General features: G+C 43.4%; 1 protein-coding gene across 1 annotated transcript; it reads right to left on the bottom strand.

The window, feature by feature from the left end:
• Positions 1-11,902: 11,902 nt before the first annotated feature.
• On the bottom strand, positions 11,903-25,261 carry DACT2 (dishevelled binding antagonist of beta catenin 2). Its single transcript, XM_035321363.1, has 4 exons — positions 24,866-25,261; positions 19,900-20,032; positions 18,013-18,300; positions 11,903-14,521 (listed from the first exon to the last, which is right to left on the bottom strand). The coding sequence occupies exons 1-4, from the start codon at positions 25,112-25,114 to the stop codon at positions 12,732-12,734; spliced, it is 2,460 nt and encodes an 819-aa protein (XP_035177254.1). The 5' UTR covers positions 25,115-25,261; the 3' UTR covers positions 11,903-12,731.
• Between the last annotated feature and the right edge of the window lie 510 nt (positions 25,262-25,771).

The raw sequence follows: 25,771 nt of genomic DNA, 5'->3' as shown, positions 1-25,771 counted from the left end.
GAAAGAGAAAGAAAGATTTAAGTCTGGTATGCTCACTTACTCTGTTAACAACTTCTCTTTTCCCTTCAGCAAACTTCTGTTGTTGCTATAATTATTATTATTTTTTTGTATTACTTTTATTAAGTGGATGTTCACTGGGATGAACATATCAGCCACAGGCATAACCCACAGATTCAAAGAGGTAGAGAGGTTTCTGTCCCTGCAACACCCACAGCGTGAAACAAAAGAGCCCAGGAAGATGCCAGGGAAATGAACGACAAAAAATGAGGAAACCAAATATCTAGCAAACATCTGAGGGAGACTGCGATGTAAAGGTGCTTCAGAGCAGGAGCTGTTTTTTTTTTTTTTTTTTTTTTTTTTTTTTTTTTGTAGTGCATGGGAAGTGCTGGGTAGGGCAGAGCAATCACATCAGCCCTGACAAAGGAGGGTCTTGGTGCACAGCAGTTTAACTGCTGTCATTTGTTTTACTAGGTCTTTCTCTTTTAATCTCAAACCCACTTCTCTGAGCTCTTCTGTCTCAGCAAGTATTGAGGTTAGGTGTGGAGACATTTGTCATTTGTGGAGTTATTTGTAGCTACAGAACACAGGAATAGATGGATAACACTCCTATAAAATCTGTTTACAGTTGTGTGTTCTTCAGAAAATCTTGCTCCCACCCTTGCTGCCTATGGGATTAAAGCACCACATAGGTTGTCAGTGCAGATTGGAGAGCTAAAGTGGGCCTGGCGTATCAAACAGCTTGCAGTGAAACCTAAGGTAGATTTGTCTGGACGTGGGGAAGGATGCTTGTGGGGTAACAAACCTACAAGGATGGCTGACCCTTGGCATGAAATCATACCAGCTGGAAAAACTGGAGAACAGGGTTTTGACCAACAGATAGCCGAACGCCATACAAAGAATAATAAGGTGATGATAAATAACTGTCTGGGCTAAGGTTTGGTTATCCCAGACACCCCACATCTGGCGAGAATGCTGCTCCTCCCCAGCCAGTCTGTGGAGGCACGTGCAGTTTCCTTATGGTGATTGGGATGCTCTGCAGGCTACTCCAGAAATAGCAGAGCTTGGACCAAATGGTGTAGTTGTCAGGGCTGAGCTGAGCCACAAACAGTGACCTTTTGACCATGTTTGACGGTTTTTAACACTGTGCTGGAATGTACATTGAACAAAGGGAGCAGTTTCTATGAAAACAGGTGCATTTGAACTGGTCAACCAAATACAGACTGCTGAACAAAATGGAAATGCTGCAGAGATTCCTGACAGACCCCCTGGGTAGGAAGCTTTCAGTTAAGACCAGAGGAAGCTATCTCTTGCATAAGATACAGTTAAGTCTGGTGGCACCCTATAGCTGAATGACCCACCATCAAAAGCTGCCCTTCTCCTCTGGCATGCAGGAAAATTGTCCCTTCCCATTCATATGTACACGAAGAGCTCGTGGAGCTTGCGGGAACTCGCTCTGAAGTTTGTTGTTATTTTTCTTTTTCTCTTTCTTTCTTTCTTTCTTTCTTTCTTTCTTTCTTTCTTTCTTTCTTTCTTTCTTTCTTTCTTTTTTTTTTTAACTCCCAAACAATATCTGAATTACATTCCAGAGCTGAACCAAACACAGCGGTGCAACTCTCAAAACTATTCAGCAATTTCCCTTAGAGTTACGAAAGTGCACCTCTTACTAAGGGAAAAAGAATGCATGTTACCTTTATCCAGCCCATCCAACTCTGTATCCTGCTGGGAAAATCCCTGTCTCTGGGGCCATAAGCTTTTCCCTTTAAACTTATTTTCTTCCAAGTTTGCTTTTGTTGTTGTTGTTGTTTTACTGTAAGTTATCTAGAAAAGTATTCAAAAACTAACCTTGTGTGCATGCTTGAATTAATGTGTTTTATTTACTCACAAGTTAGTATCAGCAAATGAAATGACTTGCAGTACTTTATATTTATAGCCTTTTTTTTTTTTTTTTTTTTTTCCACATGGATGTCTGTAATAGGAGATCTGGCTTTATCACCTGTGACTCTTTAGGTAAATCTGCAGAGATGCAATGGCTTTGTTCTCTCTTACCCTGCACCTGGCAATTCGGACTACTGCAAGCAGAATATGAAACAAGGCAACAATATGAAGGAATTGGAATCCGGGCTACCAAAGACACTCTCTGCTTCCACTCAGCAGTTCTGTGCAGGCAGAGAACAAAGCTTTGTCCATGTCTTGGGTTTAGGTTTTGGGCAACCTTGACATGGCTGTAGTGCTTTCATGAAGAATTTATATTGATTTTTATTCTTTTTTCTTCTTTTGCTCGGAGTTAAAGATTGTTTGGTGATTTCTCTGTCATTCAGAGAGGAAGTCTCTTTTAGCTCTTTTGTCTGTGGGAAGAAGATTTCGCACCTTTGTCCTTGGAACAGTGGAAAGTAATATGAAAAATGATCATTTTGAGAATCAACTGAGCTTCTCAAAACCTGTGGAAAACCAGTTGCGTGCAAATTCCATTTGACTAGGTTTAACTGACTACATAAGTTGCACAGGAATGGTAATGTACTTCCTTGATTTTTAAAGAGAACATTAAACCAAATCTTGAACACTCTTAAACAGAACAGTGACTAAAGTCCCAGAGAAGGAGGAACACAGGGTTACATGCCAATGTCTAAAAAGGAAGACTCTGCAACTTTCCAGGCACTATTAGATCTTACTGTATTTTTGCAAGTCTGTTCAAGCTTTGGTGTCCTCTGGAGTGAAAATAATTTATCATCTTTTCAGAAGGAGAAGAAAGAAAAGCACAGGTTTAAGGGATTTCTAATGTAGCAATTTTTGACTGATAGATTCCTGTTTTATTTCTTTATTCTGAGATTAATCCAGGGTTTGGATATCACTTACAACCATGTCACAGCTGTATGCTGTCTATGTGCTATGGCTTGCCCTTACTTGTACCATCTGTACGTTTAAACGCCATGCCTACCCTGAAACTTGTTACCAGCATTACCAGTACTGTCTAAAATAACTCCTTTATAAAAAACAAAATGTATAAATCCTCTTCAATTTCTTCTAACAATTCCTTAGATATCTGCAATGACAGATACCAGTCAGCAGCGGCTACCCACACCCTCAGAAATCAAGTGCGTCTAATCTGATGTTACATATTCAAAAGTCGGGTATCTACTGAAGTGAGTCATTTCGGCTCCTTTGCTGTTGGTACTTCCCGAAAATGATTCAACAACTTATTTGGAAGGAGATAATTTTGCTGCTGGAGGTGCTACTCGGTCTCTCCACGGACAATACAAGGTGCCTACAGGACTGGTTTAGCCCAGATTCCTAAATTCTAAATGCCTCACCATAGACGTAACAAATTCCATCCTAACTCCATACATATTTGCCTCTAAGCCATTAGAAGATACTTTTTTTTTTCTTTTTCTGTTTTTTTCCTCCACCTCACTGGGAAACTTTAAAATTCCTTTGTGGTTTAAGGAATATTCTCCTCTTTGAACAGAAATACAGCATAGGAAACAGAATGAAAGACAATAGACTCTAAAGTTCAAAAGGATTACAGGAGTATTTAGCCTGATCTCCTACACATTACTAGCCACAGACTATAATGAGATTAAAAAGTGTTTCTTTTTTTTTATGAAAGTTTTTTTTTTTTTTTTTTTTTTTTCAGAATGACAACATGGAAAATATTGTTTTTATAGCAAAAAGGGAATTCTACTGAAATAATGGAATAACTTCCAGTGAAGACAAATTCATGGCAAGACACAACTTAACTGTAATCTTAATTTTTGATTAGGAAAAGCATTATGTTCTTGTAGAGATTTGTTTTGGTCTGGCTTGAACACATAAGTGCTTATTAAATGCTGGAGGTGAGTTTAAAACAGAGGTATTTTGAGCTGTGAGTCTCTTTACAATGAGGTTTGTTTCAAGGAAAAATTGATTATCTGTTTGCTTCTTCGGACATAGCTTTGTAACTTCATAGATGAATATTCAAAGCAAACCACAATCATTACGCTTTTTTATTGTTTTATTAAAGGAATAACAGGATGTCTGCTAATTCAGGCAGCCAGGTAAGCCATGGACAGTAAGCCCTGTGTTTCAGGGAAAGACCTTTAACTTTACAGGAAAAAGGTACTTTCCTAGGGGTGTTTGGGTAAACGAGAGTGATTAAAAGTGATGTAGCATTATGCAGCCAAACAGGTCTGACATACAATGGCTGTATTATACGTTACAAGGGATGCTTTATTTCTGTGTTCATATGGTGGATTTGTCTTATCAATATATGTGACTAACAAAGACAATAATTACCCTCGCTGCCTCCCTTATAGTCCTATTATGCCTGTATATTTATATTACATACTTACAGTATAATCTTTATAGTCTGGATACAGACTTGGCCTTCTTCTACCTGGAAAGTAGATGTGAACTGAATCTGTAGGGAAACAAGCAGTGACTGTTGCGAACCACATCAACACAGGGGGCTCTTTTACAGAGTGCAGTTTTATTGAAGGCAAACTGCAGTCAAGTTAGTCTTGGAATACACAAAAAATAGATCTCTTCATCAGCAAATCATTAAGCAAACTCTACTGTGGAAGAGGAGACTGCATTAGGAGCAATGCACCACAAAAGCGCAGAGCCTGACTGTCACAGGGCACACTCGTACACCACCAGGCTGCTGTGGCCATCTCAAAAAAGTCAAGAAAGCATTGTAAGTGAGAGAAATTAGCTCTGTAATTATATTACCTAATGATACGTGATAGTGTAGATAAAAGTTTGCATGAAAATAGCCATATTTATCTCTATTTGTTCTCATGGCTGCCTGTGGAGCTTTAAACATGTATCAACCACACAGGGCTTCATCTTCCTCTAGCTTGTCAAGGCAAAACTCCTGTATATTTGTGCTAAGGAGCTCAGGCTGGGTGTTGGAGGGTGCCTTGGGCTGTGGCCAATGCAAACACATTCGTCCCTCTGCAGCGCTGGGTGCTTGGCTCCCAACCCCCCCCCCCCGTGTTTCCTTGGCACACGCGCCTCCCTGACAGCCACAGCGGCCGTACCTCGCGTGGGAGGCTGCTGTGGTTAGGTACTAACCACAGGGCTGGAAGATTATTAACCCCTCTGTAAAAACCAGGCTTTAAAGCATCCCTTTTTATCACTCGCCCTGCCTGTCTTGCAGCCTGTTTCGGTCATCTATACTTATTTAACACCATCTGTGGAGGGCTTTTCCCCTAGGTTTGCCATAACTTGTCATCAGACTGTGAAATTGTTTTTCTCAGCTCAGCTCTCCTGGAACAACTCCTAGTCCAGACTTTACGGATTCCTTGCTTGAGAGTCCTCTTCCTCTCAGACATTTAGGGCACAATATGTGGTTTTCAGGCTTTTTTGATTTGTGAGCTCCGAAAAATTTGACATGAGAGTTGATGCTGTGGTACAGTGAAGCTAAGCCTGCTGGCGTTAGGCTTACTCTTCACAGTTACCTCTCTCTGACCTCCTAGAAGCAGCCCATGCTCTATAAATACTGGTTATAAAGCTGTGGCTGTAGGCATACAAGTATTATATCATTTCCAAAGCCACAGTGGCAACAAAGGAGACTCAGGACACAAACAAAAACCACAGGATCTAAATGTAGCGTGAAGTACTAGAAAAGCCCTTCTACAGTCACAGTCGTTTTATTAGAGGTACTTTGTACTTGTGTAATATATACCTGCCCTTCTGGGGCAGAGTTATCAGATAGGTAGTTATGAGTACACTTTAGGTGATTCATAACTCAAGCACAAATCAAGTAAGCACATCTGAAGCTTCCCCAGACATCTCGACTTAGCAAAGAACATCGTGGATTTTTTTTTCAAGGAACTCAGCCCATTCTAATGTCAGATTAGATAGAACTATCCCCACTCATTAGTTTCTGCAGGTGTGATTAAAAAAAAAAAGGGGGGGGGGGGAGGGAAGGAAATGTTCACAGTACTAATTTTAATCAGTGGTATTTTATTCTCAATACCTGTCCTCTATTAAGACCTATTTTCTTTGGAAAATACAGTCACTCTGTGACAAGACACAGAAACAGCAATGTAACCCAAAGCCCTTTCTGCTTCACTTCCAAGACAATGTCTGTGAACATAATTGCATCCACCCATCCGCTGAACTGCCTCTTTCCAAATATCTTTGTATATGTCTAATGAAATGAAGATGTATGGCAAATTTCCATTTCAAGAAATAACCTCATAAACCTCAGTCCTTACAGAATATATGTATTTCTATGCTAAGGTGAGATGCCCAGCAATCAGCGCAGCTGATGAGCTTTGTTCTTCCATTAATGCCACAATGAAAGAGCTATACTGGGGAGCCAAGAGATACTGAACTGGTTACATTCTGAAGCATGGTAAGCCACAGAGTGAGTGAGCACACTGTACAATGAGGAAAATCTTCTCTTTTCAAATAATTTCTCTTCACTATCCCTTTCCCATAAAATGCATTGCAGATAAAGCATCTGTTTAAATCCAGTGAGCTCAGCATGGGAGAATTTGGTTATGCCCTAGCTATTAACTTCTTCCCTTTCCTTGCTGTTGAATAGATTTAAAAAATAGTTTCTGCACTACATGTTTAAGACACAGCCAATTTCCATCCTGACTGCAATTGTCTCTGCTCTTGCCCTTTTGCATGTCCCAGTGCATCAAGGCAGGGTTGAGGCAGGTGACCTTCCTAATGAAGAATGTGAAAATGAACTTTCATCATTCTTCATGTTAATAGGAAGGACAGGAAACAAATTAATTGCTGAGGGCACAAATTAAGAAACACATGCTGAGAACCTCGGGACTGAACAGATTTTGCAATGTCTTGGTTTCTTTTTAAAACTGACCCAGCACTGTAGGCTGCAGCGTGGCGATTCCTAAGCCAGCCTGCATTGGCTGAGGAGGTAATGCTTTTGCTTATTAAGAAAACAGAATAATTGTATTTTTCATCTTCTGCCTTTTTCCTAAAGGTCGTCTTCTCTTCCTTGAAAACAAACTGTGAGAACAAGTTTCCAAATAACTGCATAGAAGGATGGGCAACTATGTTTTAACAAAATAAGTTGTTTTTTAGCTTCTACTTTTACCTTAAAGTCAAGCCTAAGCAAAGCCTTTTTGAATATTTTAGTTAATTTTTGTCTTTTCAGATTCATGTCTCTTTTCCTTCTCCTCTTCATTTTATTCTTTAGGGAAAATTAAGTAGAAAACTGAAAAAAAAATGTATAAAAAGCTGTCCTGCTGCCAAATTCTGTATTGCTGGAGAGTTGTCAAAATCAAAGACTGTTTTCATAATTGAACTTTCTGGCTTTCATTAGTGAGTGAGCTACTAATCTTACAATAATGAAGGTTGAATTGTGTTTTATTCTGGACCACTGCAATGCAAAGTCTTAAACATTTGTACATTGAATAATAAAGCTCTTGTTGGTGCTACATCTTGTTGTGTGGGTGAAAGTTTCAATTCTGGTTTTGTGATGAAGGGCACATGCAGTGGTCTGGAGAGTTACTGTATCCATATAGCTCAGGCTTGGAGGTTGTAAAAGAGTTTGGTACAGAAACTTGAATGTAATAACTCACTGAGTGAACCTTTACACAAACCTTTGACTTTTTGGGCTCTTTTGGGGGCACTAGGAATGGAGAGAAAGTATTGCATGTAGGAGTAAAGATTTACAGAAATACATGTTTCTCAGAGCAATTTGTTAGCTCACATTTCTGTCTTGGATGCTGAAGAGCAGGCAATAAGAGTGATTTGACAGAACTTTTGAGTGCATCCAGGCATCCAGTCGTTCAAGTTTTCTGCTGAAACTGAGATTCTTAATTTGGGGCTTGCAAATCTGCAGTTGATTTCAATATTGCCTGCTCAATTTGATCTATGCCCTGTCTTCTCTCTCAAAATATAGCTTTATAGGGACAGGGATCACTAGATTGCTGATACTCTTTTCTATTTGTTTTTTGAAAATCAGAGTAAGCATGAAAAGCCATTGCTGAGCACAGCCCTACTCGCTGCTCCTGTTCCCCCACTAACACAGATGTACCACTGCAGTAGGATTCTCCCCAGCTACACAAGCACAGCTACTTCCACAGCCTGCAGCCCAACCAAGAATGAAAGCAAGGTCTGAAATCCTCCTTATGTTTCATCTGTCACTCCCATCATCCCCCTTGTTGACATCTTGAGAGTGGCATGGGGGTATAATGGAATCTGTGGGGTAGCTTCAGCGACTTCCCTGAAATGGGTGAATTCAATGCACTACATCCCTAGTTACAAATGCAGAGCCAGGGACAGAAAGGAAAAACGCTGGAATGCTTGAAAAAATCAATATCAGCTAACAATAGTCTCCAGGCTTCATTGTAAAGATAGCATGTGAAATTAACAGAATTGATGGTGGCTGGACTTCTGCTCATTGCAACTGTTACCCTGCTGATGTTCTGCACTGCGGTGTAGTTAGACATACCGCAGTGGTTTTGAACCTGAAAAGTACAAACATAAAGAAACTGCCCTTAGCCGAGCATTCTCCTGTTGATTTCCTCTTCACCGGTAGTGAAGTACCACAGTAGCTCTCTGTACAGAAAAACAGCTAATGGTGTTATCCCAGATCTCCCTCACATCTGTATAAAGCTATGTATGAAGCTAAATGCTGCTTCTGAAATATTTGGTTATTGTAGATTTGCTTTCCTCACAGGCAAGCTGCAGAAACTGGAGTCCTTGTTTTCCCAGTCAACATATGGTCAACATACGCCAGGTGATCCCTTCGGCCCCTGAATGGATGAGGAGTGCTCAAAGGGGCTTGAAAATGAAAACTGCCACCATTGCATCAGAGTAGCAATTGGTCAGTCCTTTCCTGGCAAGCTGCTCTCCTGTCCCCTGGCCGAGACAAAGGTCACAGATGCCTCGTTTTGCGGCATGCCTCCCTTGAGCCTTGGGTAATACATGTGGACTAGAAAAGCTGAGATTGTGTCAAAGCCAAGGAGGTTGGTAATCATCCAATTCCAAAATTATTAGAGTAATAAAAGGATGAATGAAGTTTTGAAAATCATAAGGCTGATCTATTCTGCAAAATGCTCTTAAAGTTTCCTTAATGCCCTTTCTATTCTCTCTTTCTCACTTACTTTTCTCTCTTTTGTGGTTAAGGAGCAATTTGCTTCTAAACCAAAGTTTTATCGTTGGTTTTTGACAGGAGGAAACTGCTGGTCTGATGCACACGTTTCAGCAGTGAGTGGTTTCAGTTCACTAGGGCCTGGAGGAGCAATGACAACAGATGTTAGCTCCTGCGATGGGGACGCTGCATAAAGCTGTTTCTCAGATAGCTGTCAGAACTGCACACTTGCTAAGCAAGTTGCAGCAAAAGTGCTAAACTTCTCACTCCTGAAGTGTGTCAGGTTTGGTGCTAGACTTTTAATTGAATCACCAACTGACATTTTTTGCATTCTTTCAGGCCTTTATAGTACTTGTCACTGCAAGATAAAAGGATTTTGTGGATTGTTTCTGGAAAGGAAAATAGCTGGTGAACATATTGGTTGTATACTGCCACGGCCTTCAGTAAGTCTGGGTATCCCTGATTCTCACTATAAGGCTGCATATGGAGGTGAAAGCTGTTTCTGTGATGTTCAGCATGCATATATAAAATAGTATTGCATCAAATTATTCACAGATATTTCTTGTTTCTAAATGTTTCAGATCTGTTTGCTTTGGAGGTAGGAATTCCTCAGTGCTGTCAGCAGTTAGCCCAGTCTCAGGTGGACTGAGCACCAATAGACAGTTATTAAAATTAACCAGTTATTAAAATTCTTAGTGTATGTGCCACCAAAATATACCACTTTTTATCAATGTACAGAGCCACAAGTGTATTTTTGTGCCAGTACTGTTGGCAGTATTGGCCATCCAAGTCTCCCACCTTGCCTTGTGCTGTCCTAATTCTTGCCTCCATGGCTCAAGTCCCAGCAGTTCCTGCTCCAGCAGAGGAAACAAATGAATTTCCAAAGGGAAATGCCAGGGAGATGATCCACTATCCTCGAGTATGGCGGCTGAAATAGGTCCAAGTTCCTTCCAAGGGACTTTGTTACTATGTCCAGCACTGTGGGATGAAGCTCCCAAGAGACAGTACTCAGCCCCCCATTGTACCACGAGCTGAGAGAAGCAAGAGCAAGCAGTGTGGCTGGTGGGGAAGCTACTGCCCACCCTGCCCAGAACACCACCAGTCCGCCCTTCCCAGAGAGTCACAGCTCAGTGGCACCACAATGCATGGTGATAGGGTGATACCTCAACAGGCGGTAGCAGATCCTCTGCACAGCTGGGGTTCTCCAGGCTTGCTCTGGATCAAGTGTAGGCACATAATCATATTTCTGTCAAATTAGCTAGGGCATAGGACAATGAAGTTTGTGCCAGCTTCATGCTTTTATGTTGGCTTTTTGCTGGCTCTGGGAGGAGACGTTATCTGACCTGGCAGAAGGTGTGAGCAGTAGAGGCAGTGATACCTCATCCGGCATAAAACCTGTCAGTACGAAATTAAGTCATAATTTTTCTTTATTTGAATTGGCAGTGTGAGTTCACTCTGGATCAGCACTTTCATCATGTGTCTGGCAGCATTTCTGACGGAGTATTAACAACCCTAAAGCAGGATTTACTGAGTTGTGTGATCACAAACTTATTGTTTAAGCTTACTCTGATAAAAAGGCAGGGAGCTACTGGGTGGTGGTGTTTATTAGGTTTCAGAATGCTCCTACCCAGAGCAGCTTTCTAGTTAGGAACAATTTCCTCCCCCATAAAAAAAAACACCCTCCAAGTTCCCATCTAACCAGAAAACCCCACCCGAGCACAGAAAACCCATGGATTAAAGGTTCATATGTAACTTTTGACACACTCCCCCAAACCAAACCTTTTGTGTAAACGGGAAAAAGAATCCTTTTGTAGTATAGAAAGTCAACATGGCATAAATCACTATTTTGTTTGTTCTGTTGCGTGACATGCTGAACAAGAAACCACCACCAGACCTGTGAAATTCTCCCATTAATCCTACTGGAGCGGTTACATCCAAGTATTCTTGGGACCATGAAAAAACACTTAAATGTACTCCACTGATTGAAATATAACACTTCACTAGCTATAATAAGGATGGTGTTAGGCGCTAGCCCCAAATATTTGTATTACTTCACGTAGCTTTTACTTTCCTCTACCTCATTTTCAAAAAATGATTTGAAAATAGAGTGGTTTAAAAACATAACATAGCTTCCAAAAAACAGAAGGCATTGGCTAAAAGTTCAGTCCTTAAATACTTCTGTTTGCTAATGAATCCTTGAAGTAAACAAACACTCTTTTACCCCCAGTTTCTGCTAAGGCACTTGCCTTTTGTTTCAGACCCAGTACATTCGCTGAATGAGGTAATGCCTACATCTCCTAGGCCAGGAATGTATTCAGGGTAGGAGGATAATACCTGATCTTTGGTAAACACGGGGTGAATTTCAGCTCAGCTTCCAGATTCCTGTGTTCAGAGGAATTAGGACTGCTTGTCTGAACACACACACAAAAAATCACTTCATCAGTTTAGCAACCAATTCAAAGCCTCAGATAGGTGCCCTCAGATGCATTCAAAACCTGTTGTGTATACATACATAAACGTTTTAAATGAAGAGTGTCGTAGCAAAATTGCATCAATGTGAGACAGTTAAGACACCACCCTGTCCTCAGTATAAATATTGTTTTCAGATCCACTCATTTAGAAGCAGATGCTGAAGTAGGTTTCTTGAGGTAGAGGCTGAAAGGTCCTGGTTCCTACAGAGCTATAGTGACCCTCTGAAAAATAAAATAGAACCCCTGTGGCACAGTGATTATGAAAATGCATATCTGCTCTCCCAGAGAACACTCCTCCTGCTTGCCTCATGCAATGTTAGAATATTTACATTTTCTCAGAATCATTTTCTTTAGACATGAAAGTCAGACAAGTATAGCCTTTGGAAGTATATTAAATAGTATTTATTGAGTCTGCAATTTCAGGGGCAAAGCTATAATCTCAGTCCCAGCTATCCACACACCATGGTACTGAGCCCTCACATGTTCTTTCACTCATTTAATAAATGAGCAATAACATGGAACATTATAAAGAGAGGGGGTTGAAGGTCAGTTTTGAAAACAGACTGAAGCCTTGTTCTCATTTACAAACACACTGCCTTTTGAATACTAAGCATAGTATGTTTCTGTTGAAGAACAGACTTGTCCTCCTGTGGTTGGGAGATGGTACATGAATGGTTGACCTGAAAGAAAGAACTATAGACAGCACTGAGAGCTTTTCCACAGGTGGGTGGTTAATGCTCCTTCAGACTGCACAGAATTACTTACAAGAGGGAGGGATGTTCCCAAATCTCCACTTGGAAAGAGCCCCTCTTCTTAGGGGCTCAGTCTGAGACTGATACTGTGGGTACGTATGTACAACAAGAAGAGCCTGATTGCAAAATCTTATGGCAGAGGTTGATTGGACATGTCATCAATTCCTGGCATTTTATTTTTACCATGGTGACCCTTCTGCATAGTAAAAAAAAAAAAAAAAGGCATCACACAATATACACAGATCCATATTTACAGAATAAATGGCAAAAGAGGAAATTAGATACAGTGACATTTATGTCCAGGCATTAACAAACAAAAAGATCCCTTGTGTTGACTCAAGGGTTGTTAAAAGTTTGTTTAAGTAAGTCCTTTTCTCTGCACATTGGTCTTCTTGTTTCGCAAATGAGAGCCAGCAGGATATTTCAAGGACAGAAACAGATGCTCGCTCTCCTTTAAACCATGGTCATAACCTTCAGAGAAGCGGGTTGGAATCTCCTAATCTTCTTCTTTAGTGCCTTTGAAGCTTTGATACGACAGATTTTGGGCACTGGAGGAAGAGGCCTGGAAGAGACCTGGACAGTCCCTGATTGTCTGACCGAACCTTCGGGCCAAATCAGCTCACTTTCATCCCCCTCATCATAGTCAAGTGCGAGGCTGCTGCTGTTACTGCTGCCATCTGAGTCACTTTCACTGGATTCACTGTCCCCAAAACGGTTAGCTGTGAAATCGCTGACCTCCCCTTCGCTGGTCTCTGCGATGGTGGAGTGGAAGAGGGAAGCACAGTCTGCAGAGTACTCAGAGTGGTCTGACTCGCTTTTGGCATAAGCTCCGTGGTGATGACTCTTGGAGCGAGCCCTCATGCTGAGGGTGCGCAGGACACCAGCTCTCTTTGCCGGCTGCTTCGGTGCCCCTAGGCCAGAGGAGCTGGCCCCATGGGCCTTGGCAGAGATCTCCACCGTGGACTGCCACTTGCGCTGCTGCTTCTTCTTGTTGGCTGTGTCTACAGAAGCTCCTTCGAGGGAATACAGCGCATTGGCAGAAGCTCTGTAGAGCTCTGGCCTGGATGGCGTGGTGGGCAGCCTGACCTGTGCAGGGAACAGGCTAGACTCTGAGCATGACCTGCCGCTCACATCACCAGAGTACGAAGGTCTCCGGATGAGGCTCTTTGCTGCGTGCGATCTTTGGGGCTGATTCCACTCAGCAGGCAGCCTGGCAGCCCCATGAGCCCCTCTTGCCTTCTCCACGCCAAAGGCTTGCTTCCCAGGACGCAGCACCTTTTCACTGTTCCTCCTCTTTATCTTCACTGCCTTTGTTTTGGAGCTGGCAAACTTGACTCGAACTTGGTGGGATTCTGCAGGGACAAACTGAGCATGAACAAACTCACCCCGTGCAGCTCGCTCATGCCCTCCAGCACCACCCAGTTTGGCATTGCCACTTCTTTTGAGGGGCGGCTTTCTGGGAGGGACAACTGTAGCATTCCAGGTGCCCAGGCTGGAGTCCTCCTGGCACAGCTGCGAGCAGGATGAACTGCACTCTGCACTGCTCTCCATTGCCTCTGCCAGCGGAGAGCCCCTAGCCGCTGACTTGGCAGGATAACAACTATTCACAGCTGATGGCTCTGTGTCAGGGAGAGCGGACGGCTGTTCCTCATTCACACAGCGCCTGGTCTCCTGCTGCTTGGCACATTCCCCCTCCGGCATCTCTCTCTGCAGCCTTCCTTCATCTTTGTTACTTTCCAGAGAACTTGCTTGTTTTTCCAGCTGGCTACCGCTGCTGTTAATTTTCACTCCACCAGTGCTGGGGGTTATAATGAGTCTCTGGTGCATTGTGGCTGGCTGGCTCTTTGTCGAAACCCGCTCACTGGCATCAGCTCGACTGTTCCCTTTGCATCTCGTCAGCTGCAGTAACTTATTGATGTAACCCCCTGGCTTGGCCTCAGCGGTTGGCCTAGTCCTAATCAAGCTGGGACCTGTCACACTAGGCATGGGTTTGCTGGGGGAAGCCTGGAGGTCTGCTTCTGGGGATGTCCCCATCAGGGAGAAAAGGGGACTTTGTAAAGCCACCGCATGAAGGGGGCTTGGGTAAGGGTACACATCGATGCCGTTCTTGGACACCAGATCATTCTGGAACTTGGGGTCCACGCTGTGCAATTGCAAGTCTGCATGGCACGGAGGCAATGAGGATTTGTGATCTGTCTCTGTCTGAAATCTACTGTCTGCTGGAATGAGTCTTTCCAAGTCACCTACACAGTGGATGAAAATAAATAACCTAATTAAATCACAGACAATTACACTCAAGCTGGCTTATATTAAAAGTGTTATTTCAGAGGGATGTGCTAACTTATACTAAAATCAGTAGCAGGAATGCAGAAAGCCTTTCAGTCCTCCAAGAACACTGAATTACCTCAGGGCTTTTATTCACCTCAGCGTCATGGAGATTAGAATGCCTTTTAACACCAATGATAAAACTGGTGCCTTCGCAGGAAATTTAAACTGTGCTACTTGGATGAAAGTAAATGTGTGTATATATATAAATGTTCTCAAACAACACAGACCAACAGGAACCCAATCAAGCAAAAATAAGGGGTTATTTTTATTTCTTAGTAGAGATAAAAAGTGAATCTAATAGCTTTTAAGCCTGAAGCATCAAACCGGAATTATCCAATACAACAGATATAGTTTTTTCATACTTTTCCCCCAGGATAGGATAAAGACTTCCTCTGACTAAAGGATTTTTTGTTTGTTTGTTAGTTTTAAAAAACAACCAAAACCAAAACCAAACCTATAACTCGGAAAGAAATTCCTGGAATTACCAGCATGCAAGAGTCTACCAGGGAGTCAACAGTATCTTTATTTTTTTAAAAGTGGTTAAATTAATTTCAGCTACTCCTCCAACCCTTTTATATCATGCATTTTTGAAAAATCTAGAGTACTCAACCAGCTGCTTTAAGAAAACTTGAACAGACACCAGGTATTTCTTAAATTCTTCACAGCTGCAAGCTGTAACTGTGTTTTTTTGCATCTTGCTTCAGTAAGGCATTACTGAACAGAGGCACTCAACCTACAGTGCAGAGACATTAAGACTCAAGTGTCTGATATGCCAGAATGAAGTGATTCTAACTTTTCCTCAACCCAAAATCCAATAAAACCTCCTAACTGAATCTCTAATTTCATTTGACAACATCACCATCTTCGTGCCTTTCTTGAATAACTTGTTTTATACTCAAACTTCTTGGAGCATTTAATTTCAGAACAAAATATTCTGAGCTTTTTTTAAAAGGCACAAAATCAGGACTGCTGTAATTCTGTGTGCATATTTTTAATACGTCAACCTTAAGTGTGTAGAAAAATGGGCTAGAGAACCTTTTTATTTTGACAAAGAAAAAAATACATCTACGGGCAAGTTACACCAGATTGCTGGACCTTTATCTCAGGAACATCTGCTCTGTGAGAGCCAGGTTGTGTTTCAGGAGCAGGGCTGCTCCATCTGGACAAGTCAGCCGGTAGAGCACCATGGTGCTGTGTTACCTCTGATACCAAGAGTGCTGGAACCATCTGCAGTCTGCTTGGATTTCTTGGTATGACAGTGCAGGCTGCAGTGTCAACAAATCCTCAGCTAGCTAATTTCCTGGCTACTTCATGCCGCCAGGAAACCCAAACATTAAATCCAAGGAGGTATTTCACTTGCAGTGACCGCCTTTCTCCTGCCCAAGGAAGCTTCTGGGAGACTTCAAAAATTTGGAGCTGTCTGCCGTGTCCTACCTAAGGCACTTAAAGAACTGCTTCAGCAGTTCAGGATGATGATGATGTCTCAAACAACATAACTACAAAATGAAAATTCTTCAGGAAATTGTTGGCAGTGTGTAGCAGTGTTCTCTTTTCCCTTTGCTTTTTATCTTCTGTGCACAGCATAGAAATTCCACAAAAAAGGACATGGTTTCCTTTACCACCAACTGATTTTTTCCCCCAACATTACATTAAAAGGGAAGACACTCTAGCACATGTTCTAGCTCAAATGAAGGATGCTTTTGTGTAACAGTAGTCCAGACTCATTATAGTGAGGTGAAGAAGGATCAGTATCACAAGCTTTTAACAAAAAATCACTTATTCTACTACAAAGTGAACAGCTATGCAAAAGTTCAATCAAAGGAGCAGTGACTCAGCCACCGCAAACAAACCAGGAAGGGGTCAAGAGAATACCGTGCTTGTGGTGTTTTAGCAAGCTTGCCTTTTCTTTCTGTGGCAACAGGAAATCTGTATGTACCTGCATTTTTCAGTGGGGACAAGCTAGGGGGAGGAAATGAGAATTTTTTTTTCCCCTTTCTAAACGATGCTTTTCTGAAGTAATATCTTGACTCGCTTCTCTGCAACATGGCCAACTTCAAAGGAATTGTTTCCTTAAGACTACCCAGAGGCAACAATCCCACCACTTATGGTTCTCACACTGAGGGAAGGTAAGAGGTTGTAGCCAGGAAGAAAGGAGTAGGAGGTATAAAAGGGGAAGGAGGACTAAAGGAGGTCTGTGCCCTCACTCCCACACCTCTTCTTAACATTACTTATCCCTTTTTCTGCTAATCTATCTCCAAGCCCATAAAGCCATATTTGCTAAAAGCAAAACGTTGCACGTTTCTGATACAATAGCAAGTCTGTAATCTGAACTTAGAAGCCACGGATCATTAAGATCAACACTTCTTCCCCCCAGCATCTGAGAAGCCTTGAGAACAATTTGTTTTTATACTGTAATTTACCACCATCACTTCAGATGTGTCTGCACAGACTTGTACATAACAGGGGCTTTGTTTCTGCTCTCAGCAAGCCAGAGGTGAGCTAGCTCAGGTAAGAAAGGTGTGGGAATGACTCCAGAGAGATGCTGTACTTGGAAAGATGTTCTCTGTGAGTCCACTGTTTCTATATCGTAACAGCAACACATCTGACTGAGTCACCCTAAGAACTGCACTAGCACGAGGCTGCTCTGAGGTTATGGAAGGACCAAAACTGAAAATAATATGATGGCATTTCACAGCTACGTTAGCAAGGGACTCAAAACACTAGTAGATTTGTCCATTATGAATAAAAGTGTGAAGCAAATTTATGTTTGGTCCAGTACTAGGCTCAAGAGTAGCTCATAGATAGCTGATTAACCTTTGGTGTCTGTTGACCCTAACTGTACATTGTAAAGTATGAAGAAGAATATTGTGTGTGCACATTACTTTAAGTAAATATGGCTAGGGAACTAAGTCTTATCATGCTATTTTAGGGCAGATTGAGAACACAGACATTAAGTCTGGAAATAGCTCTTTCTCCTTCAAATTGTTGGAAAATCTTTCTCAGTAAAATGCATCAGCTCTAATACTGAATTCACCCTATATTTTTCATGCATTGCTGTACTTTTACATAAGACATTTCAAGTATGCAATTTTACTGATTTCTCAAACAGATAAATTAAAAAAAAATAACTAGACATTCATTACGATTTTACCTAATGCACTTAAGTACTTTTCCATCTCTAACAGCATCCCTCCTCATATTTGCTATTATTTAAAAGTATCTGAGTCTGAGACAAGTGAAAGTTGAACATTAAATGGCACAGCTTTGTGGTTTCAATTAATGCTCACTTTGTACATTTAAAATTAATGCTATGTATTGATTACACTATTGGTGTACAAGGTTCTAAGAGTAATAGCCGGGACTCTGCCCGTCTCTTGAATGAGTACCCAGCTCTGCAATCAATTACCTGTGGAAACTGGCCTCGGCCTGGACCTGGCAGGAGTCCCAGAAATGTCTGTGCTCGCTGTAATCCGACATCCATCGCTGACATAAGTGCCCTGCTGTTGGAAGCTGGTGGTATGCACAGTGGTTTCATCTGCAGACTTGGGCCGGTAATCAAACACACTGAGCCTTGCCTTAGGGTGTTGAGAGCTGGGCAAGAGACTGGTGTGGGAGGAGGAGATGGACTCACTGTACACAGAGGTACAAGAATTGGAGAGCGAGCAAGAACCACCATCACTCAGGTCGTAGAAGCCTGCAGAGTTGAAATAAATAGGAAGATATTTCCAATTTACAGTTACTAAATATGCTCTGTAGAAGAAATATGCAGAGAATAAGATAAATCTCCATTTGCTATTTACCCCAGGTCTAAATTTGTCAGCATTTTTGGGGGGGAGGAGGAGAGGGGCGGAACTTTTGCAAAGGGATACCCTGATTCAACTACATTTTTGGGAGCTTCTGCATATTTCTTTAGGCCCTAAGCCAGCTCAGCACAGACACACACACTTAGTTCTGAGCGTGAGGTGGGGCGAAGTGCAGCACCATCATGCTTAGTTCTTTATTGAAGAACATCTTTGGGGACTATTATGCAACTGGTGTAAAACAGCCATCATATGCTGTTGTAACTTGTGCTAGGTGCATACAGCTCATTTGGGACAGTAGAGCAAAACTAGCCTGTGATCAGAGCTGCCAAGTCTATGATAGCTGGAATACCTGAGGGCACAGAGTGGAGGTTATCTTCTCTCTCCAGGTCCTGTGATCGTTGCTAATTAATTATAGAACTATCAAATAAGGCTCTGTGTAAGTTCAAGATGGGAATTTTTATAATTCTTCTCTATATAAAGCAAATTGAAAAGGATGCTGTATCCTTTTGAACTGTGTATATGCCTAAGTGAATAACTCCTGAACTTAAACACTCATGGAAACTTGAACTTTTATACACACCATTAAGTATCATCCTGCAAATTCGTACATATATCCACATAAACTGCATGTGGAACAAAACTGTTGGAAGAAGTAGTTAGTGATAAGATGCTTTATTCCTGCTCAGCTATTAGTAATGCTTCAGGAAATTACTACTATTCAATGTATAGATATAGATAAGAGACAAAAATATTTTCTTGTATCGTACAAGCTTTCAAGATTCAAAAAAAAAAAAAAATCTTTCCTTGTATCAAGGAAGGCTTAAAGCTTTTCAAAATTGTGTTTAAAAAGAGGTGTTCCCATTGTCCCAGACTAGATAACAGAAACCGGTTTTAACAGACATCCCAGCTATAAAAGTCTTCAGTTCAGCTCTCCCTGTGAATCACAACAGAAACCTGAAACTGTCTCTCTCTTGTCCATGAGAACGTTACTCAGCAGACTGCTGGGGTGTTGTTTCTCAGTGTCTTTTAATAGAGCTGTTTCATTTTTATATAAATGATCAAACATTCATGAGGTCAGAGCACTGCAGTGGTTGTAATCTTTAAGGCTTTATTGATGCTCAAGACTTTGCAAATTTAAGATATTGGTCTCCTTTGCTTCTAGTAAGTACTTTAGACATTTTGCCAATGGCCATTTTGCACTGAACATGGTAATTAATCAATAAATTTGTATTTCTCTTTCTGTTAGTGGCTAAAGTGTCTATTTTTTAACTGAAAAATTCCAGAAAAAATCCTGTTGAGTGAAACAGCGTTTTCCAATTAAATCCACTTTGCAGGAGAATTGTCACCAGCTCAATGCCACATCACTACTCTCCACCTCAGCCCTGGGGTACTCTTTCTGACCAAACATCAGGGAATTTTGTTCAGTGGTTGACATCCTTCAGTTCTACTGGCACCACACCCCTGGGAATAAATTACCAAGTGCACGTTACCTGAGCTGGGGCGGCTGTCACTGTCCAAGTATTCACTGGAGGTCTTGCTGACATCCAGTTTCAGCTCGCTTATTCGCTGGTCAAGCTGGTCCAGGTGGCTTTTCAAGCCGACATCCTGTCTTCTCAAACGAGACTGATTCACAAGTCAAGGAAAGAAGGGGAAAATGAAGAATAATTGCAGTTAGAATCTCAGCAGCAACACGTGAATTCAGGCCATCTGTGCCGGACAGATTCTGCACTCGTGAAATGTTTTGCTTAGCTAGGGACTGTTGCAAATGAATCTCTGTAATGAGCCTGACATAACGGGCAAGTACAAAACATTTTGTTTCTCAGCCTATATTGCCTTCTGCCCAGCTGAATGTTTTCTCAGAGCTTCTCATACTGAATATGCTACTTCAACTTCCTTTGCTTTGTTACACCTATGGCAGGGACTGACTCACTAAGGAGGACAGCAATCTCCTGACTAATTATCATACTAATATATGTACCGCATTTTGCCATACACTGCCTCTGGGCGGAGGATGAGAGAAACATTATGGATTGCCTGAATGAACTCGAAGATACTTTCTGGTGAAAGGAAATGACTGTGTGTAGAGGTATCTTATCACCACACGAAGAACAGGTAGCATACTGCGTTCTGCAAAGCCCTTAGCTCTGATAGCATCTCTTTACAGTAGAAAGGGTATACTACACAAAATGGGCCATCTCTGCTGCTGAAAATTTCCCTTGCATGTCTCATGGCTACCTGTTTCCACATGTTATATGCAAGAAGAATGTGGCATTTGAATTCTCTTGTGGAAATGTCTGTATTTAAAATAAATGGTGTCCTCAAACTTGCAAATAATTCCTCAGAAGCCAGCAACAAGGGCCTTTGCCCACGGCAATCACTGACCAGGCTGATCTGCGGTAACAGCTCCTGCAGTTGCTCCCCCAGTACTTACATGGACAGCTTAGGGGGACAGATGGCCAGGAATTAGGGTACCAGCCAAAGAACCACAGTTGGTTTCTGTCACCAACTTCTCACATGGCACTCGGCAAGTTATCTAAGCCCAGATGCTATTTAGGCAGCTTCTAATTATATCACGCCTAACCTTGCATCCTGCACTACTCCACAGAAAGGTATTCTCTTCAAGCTGGTTGTAAAGTTGTGCTCGCAGCCCTTGTGAGGCCAGGTTTCCGTTCAGTAATGGCGAGAAAGACATTCTTCTTGAAAAAGATTCTTTGTGCCTACATTTCACATAGAAAACTGCAGCTCTAACAGCATTTCCAACCTCAAATAAATAATATTTAGGTCCCCTAACTAATTAAAGTATACACAATATTAAGCAACGTGCACAAAATTAAAACCAGTATGTATGTATTTTCAGTTCCACTTTCCTTGTGTTATGATTATTCAGCTTTTAAGATCTGCATTTTTAGGGTTCTCCAGAGCTACAAATACAAAATGCAAGGAAAGCTAAGATCCTGAGCTAATCAGTAAGTGATGAGAAACTGAAAATAAAAGAAAAGAGAAAAGGCAGATGTCCTGAGTCTCACAAGGCAACTGTTACGGTTGTTGGTGCTGTTGGGAAGACTAAAAGGTATTTGTAGCACGCTGTTTTAGGGAACTGGAGGGACATATAACACACAAGAAGTAAAATCCCTTTTTATTAGTGTCTCATGTCTAGAAATATTTAAGCTCAACAAGCTCATTACTGCTCCCTAGGAATACAGGTGGTGATTTTCACTCTTCCTGTTTCACATAAACAAAAGGAAGACCTGGATAATAAAGAGTTTCTATCCCGTCTGAATGATGAATGCATGACCTCCTCAGTACTTCTTTATTTCCTTTATGGTGAAAAAGCAAAAACATGCCATGCTTCCTTCAATCTCACCTACTCAGGAAATCACAAAGTTTTGTTTTCACCCTGGAATTAATTGCTTAATGATTAATGTTTTGCCAGCCAATCCCTCAGTCTGTGGTTTCTGATTAATGACAGAGAGGCCACAAGGCTCTCAGGTATTCAAAGATTATTTATTATACCTCCAGGTTCTGTCTGCGCTTTCACAGCATTTTAACCAACAGACATGATTTACATCATCATTTTAACCCTTTTATGGTGCCTCACACCATTGGGTTTTCATGTTTCTGGCAGACTTCATAGCTTTGATCTTTCTGTTAACTCCTTCTGCTCTCCAAGTCAACAAGCACGTCCCACGCTGGTTGGATAAGGACGGCTTTTCCAGCGTGCTGCTGGAGGTTGTTATTGTTCCAATAACCACAGCGAGCGGCACCCAGAACAACAAACCCCGAACACGCTCTTTCTCAATTCACAACATGAATTTTACATGAGACAAAACCTTGCAGGTGAAGCCATCTGTTTGCTTTGGGCAATGCAGCTGTGAAGACTTCTGCACACTGCACAAAGTAGGAGCAGACTTTCCAAATCAACTTGTGCTATCGATGGACTACGATTTCTGGGAGCCAAATTGGGGATATTGTCATACCACCCATTTTTCAGAGGAACATTCTCTGAAAAGCAGGTTCCTTTGAATCTACACAAACTGGCACCCCAAACCAAGGTACCAAAAAGCACCGGTCATGTTTAACTACTCTGCTCTGCTATTAATCAGCTCACCTCAGCTAAAAGGGGTTTTGATGTTTCTTGCTGTGGTTGTAGATTGGAACCTGATAATTTTATTAATACAACTGCATTTTGGAATGGACAAAAGACAGCACTAATCTTACCTAGGTCTGTACATCTAAACTCCATTCACCTTTGTGTCTTTCTGTAACTGAGTCTGCAAAGCATCTAGTTTCAGAGGAAGGTTAATTTCACCAATCTCAGATCCTTATGTATGAGATGAACCCCTTCTAGAAGCACAAAATATGTTTTCTTCTTTTTAAAAATACTTAAAGGGGAAAAAAATCTACACAGATTGCAGGGTACTAAATGTTTTTTTTTCTCTTCAGGATAATTTCTGTCCCTTCTCCACATTTTTACATCGTAAGCCACCCAAAATCTTGCAGAATAAGATCATTGGACTGAAATCAGTGAGGTTTTATAAATATGTTCCCTGAGAAAACATGAGCAATACTGTATGCTGCTGCCTTAGATATCTATACACTTAGTGAAAGTGTCACAGATTCCTCCCTTTGCCTTAGCCTGAATATGCATCTCTTCTTTGTCCCCTAGGTCACCACAAAAGAGCTTGGCCGAGAGACCTGCTTAGCACCTTTGGGCTCGCTGCCTGCACCGCGGTAACTTGCAGCTGTGCCAGAAGAGCCCCCGGACACCAGAAAGAGCCATTGACTAGGGACAAAAAACGACGTATCTGCTAGGGAGAGCAGAAAGCCTGGGGCCTTGCTGCCTACAGCAGACTGCTGGAAAGGTCAGCTGCTGGCTGGTGCTAGCACCCGCTGCTGGGGAAGAGATTGGGATGCTGGAGTGGCATCTACAAGTGGTCTCTAAAAGATATGACGGCTTCATTCCACCCATTCCTGCTGGTGGCATTTGACACCTCAGGAAGCCTCTGTGCTTGTTTCTCACCCTCCCAGCACAGGAGAAGCCTGGTGTGACTCTTACCTGTCTTGTTTCCATGGCCGAGTAGCCTCGAGCCAGCTCTGGCTGCCACAGTTTCCATGCTTTATGTGACAAGGACCAAACTTTTTATGAATGCAGCTATGACCACACAAAAGCCCAGGGCTACAGCCCTACGTGAAACCTGGATCAAGATGCACTCCAATGCAAAGCCACATTTACATTGTTAATGAGTTCCTCCATCTGAAAGCTTACAGAGCTGTGATCACAGACTCTACCATCCCTGGGCCAAGAACAACACCGGTGAAGACATAACACTCCCTGAGCAACGCCGTGCTTTGCATTCTCTATTGCTTTTAGCTTTAACTTAACTTCCTGCAATCGTGAACAACATTTTCAAGGGGTTTGACTGCAATATGCTGTGCACAAGGCACCAGGAAACTTTTTTCCAGCCTGTGGTCTTTGAGTTCCCAGGATGTGTGGCCAACTTTGCAAAGCCTCTCTTCTCTCGGGTTTATTTTAGTCTTGTGCAAAGTCGAGGTCTGCACCTCTACTTAAATACATGTCTGCAATTTGCAGGGAAGAGAACAGCAGCAGAAGGCTACCAGGTATGCCATGCTGGAAGGCTTCCAGCAGCCGCAGGTCAGTCGGAAGCGCTTCGCACCGCAGCTCCAGGCGCTCGCACAGCCGCAGCGTGGCTGGGGAGCCCGGCCCTGGGTTTTACACATTTCAGAGCCATCCCCCTCGAGCTGCAGGCACGCTTCCCTCCCAGGCACCCCCAGAAGATGCTTCCCAAACCTGCACTGGCACCTACTGGTGAAACCCGTCCCGCTCCGCTGTGGAGCCGAGCTACTGCCGCCCTCCCAGCTCCCGCACGTCCAGGGGAATAAATTTAATCCCAGTCCCTTCCATTTTATCCGCTAGTTTCTCCCGTGTCCTTGAAAGCCTTCCGAGGTGCCAGCGAAGTCCTAACGAGATAATCTTCTATTTTCAGGTCTTATTTGAAACGTATATAAACAAATCGGTATCCAAAGCCCGCCAGCGGACATCAAGAAGAAATGGATAGCCGCTACGGCCAGAGGTCACCGGGGGCTGCTGTTAACCCAGTGCCCCCAGGCAGGCACTAAGCGCTTTCGGTTCTTTTTTTCTCTTTTCTTATATACACACACAGTGGAACCATTAGCTAAAATTATTGCTGACAGGCAACCGAGCGGCCGGCAGCCCACTCGCCAGCGTTTTTTATGTCTTACTTTAATCAAGCCATGCCCGCCGCTGCGTTCCCCACCTGGTGGCTGGGCGTCCCGCAGGTTACCGGCACTTTCTGTCGGGGAGGCTGCCCGGCCAAAGCCCCGCAGGGACCGAGGAGCCCTGCTCTCCCCCCCCCCCGGGCGGTAAGGCTCCCCTCCGCACCCCGGGGGGCACCAGGACCCCGTCCCGTCCCTTACCAGCTGCTCCTTGAGGGCGCTGAGGGTGGCCTCCAGCCGGCGCTCCTTGCTGCGGGCGCACAGGGGCTGCTCGCCGGCGGCGGCCGGGCCCCGCTGCGGCATAGCCAGGGCGGCCCGCACCAGGTCCCGCTGCTGCTCCCGCAGCACCTGGAGCTCCCGCAGGCCGGCCAGGGCCGCCTGCAGCCTCTCGCCCACCCGGCCGCGATCCCAGCCGCCGCCCCCTCCCGGCCGCGGGGCGCCCAGCAGCATCCTCAGCGCTGGGCCGCGGGCCCGGCCATGGCAGTGAGGCGGCGGGGAGGCGGCGGGGCTGCGGCCGGCCCCGGGCGGCGCGGAGACTGGAGCCGGGCCGCGGCGGCTCCGGAGGTTTTGGAGGAGAGGTGGGGAGCGGGGAGGGAGCAGGAGGAGGAGGAGAGGAGGAGGGAGGAGGGCTGCGGGCAGCGCCGGGGCCACCTCTCGGGGCGGTGCGCTGCCTCCTCCCCGCGAGGGGGAGGCTCCCGCCTGCCCCTACCCCTGCCCCCGTCCCTGCCGCTGCCCCGTGGGGGTGCTTTCTGTCCGGAGCATCTCGGAAAACGCTGTTGGTTTCCGACTCTCTTCAGGCTGTTCAGATCCCTGCGGGCTAAGGACAGATCTGATTTACCCCCCTGCGGTACCCAGAGAGTGCCCGAGCCCGTCGTCGCGCTGAAGCCTCATGCATATGAAGATAATGCGAGGATACTGGTGCAGTGAGCGCGCTCAGGTAGAACATTTCCCTCCCCAAAAATGCGGTACTCGTAACGCTGTCCCTTCCCCTTTGCTAGTGTTTCATGTCAGACACACACGGCTGGCACTCTTCACCTTGCTCTCTGGAAACCATCTCAAGTGTGTTATCTAATCACAGCCATTCACTTTCTAGTACTAAATTGTTTG

This window comes from Oxyura jamaicensis, chromosome 3, assembly GCF_011077185.1.
Source record: "Oxyura jamaicensis isolate SHBP4307 breed ruddy duck chromosome 3, BPBGC_Ojam_1.0, whole genome shotgun sequence".
Taxonomy (NCBI): Eukaryota; Metazoa; Chordata; class Aves; order Anseriformes; family Anatidae; genus Oxyura; species Oxyura jamaicensis.
The sequence above is the reverse complement of the archived record's forward strand: the minus strand, read 5'-3'. Positions and strand labels throughout refer to the sequence as shown.

What these genes read in the sequence shown, in the direction of transcription:
- DACT2 (XM_035321363.1), bottom strand. Translation starts at nt 25,114, where the DNA reads ATGCTGCTGGGCGCCCCGCGGCCGGGAGGGGGCGGCGGCTGGGATCGC. An exon ending in GCGCCCTCAAGGAGCAGCTG is followed by an intron (nt 20,033 to 24,865) that starts GTAAGGGACGGG and finishes CTTGTGAATCAG; the next exon opens with TCTCGTTTGAGAAGACAGGA. An exon ending in GCCGAGGCCAGTTTCCACAG is followed by an intron (nt 14,522 to 18,012) that starts GTAATTGATTGC and finishes TCCACTGTGTAG; the next exon opens with GTGACTTGGAAAGACTCATT.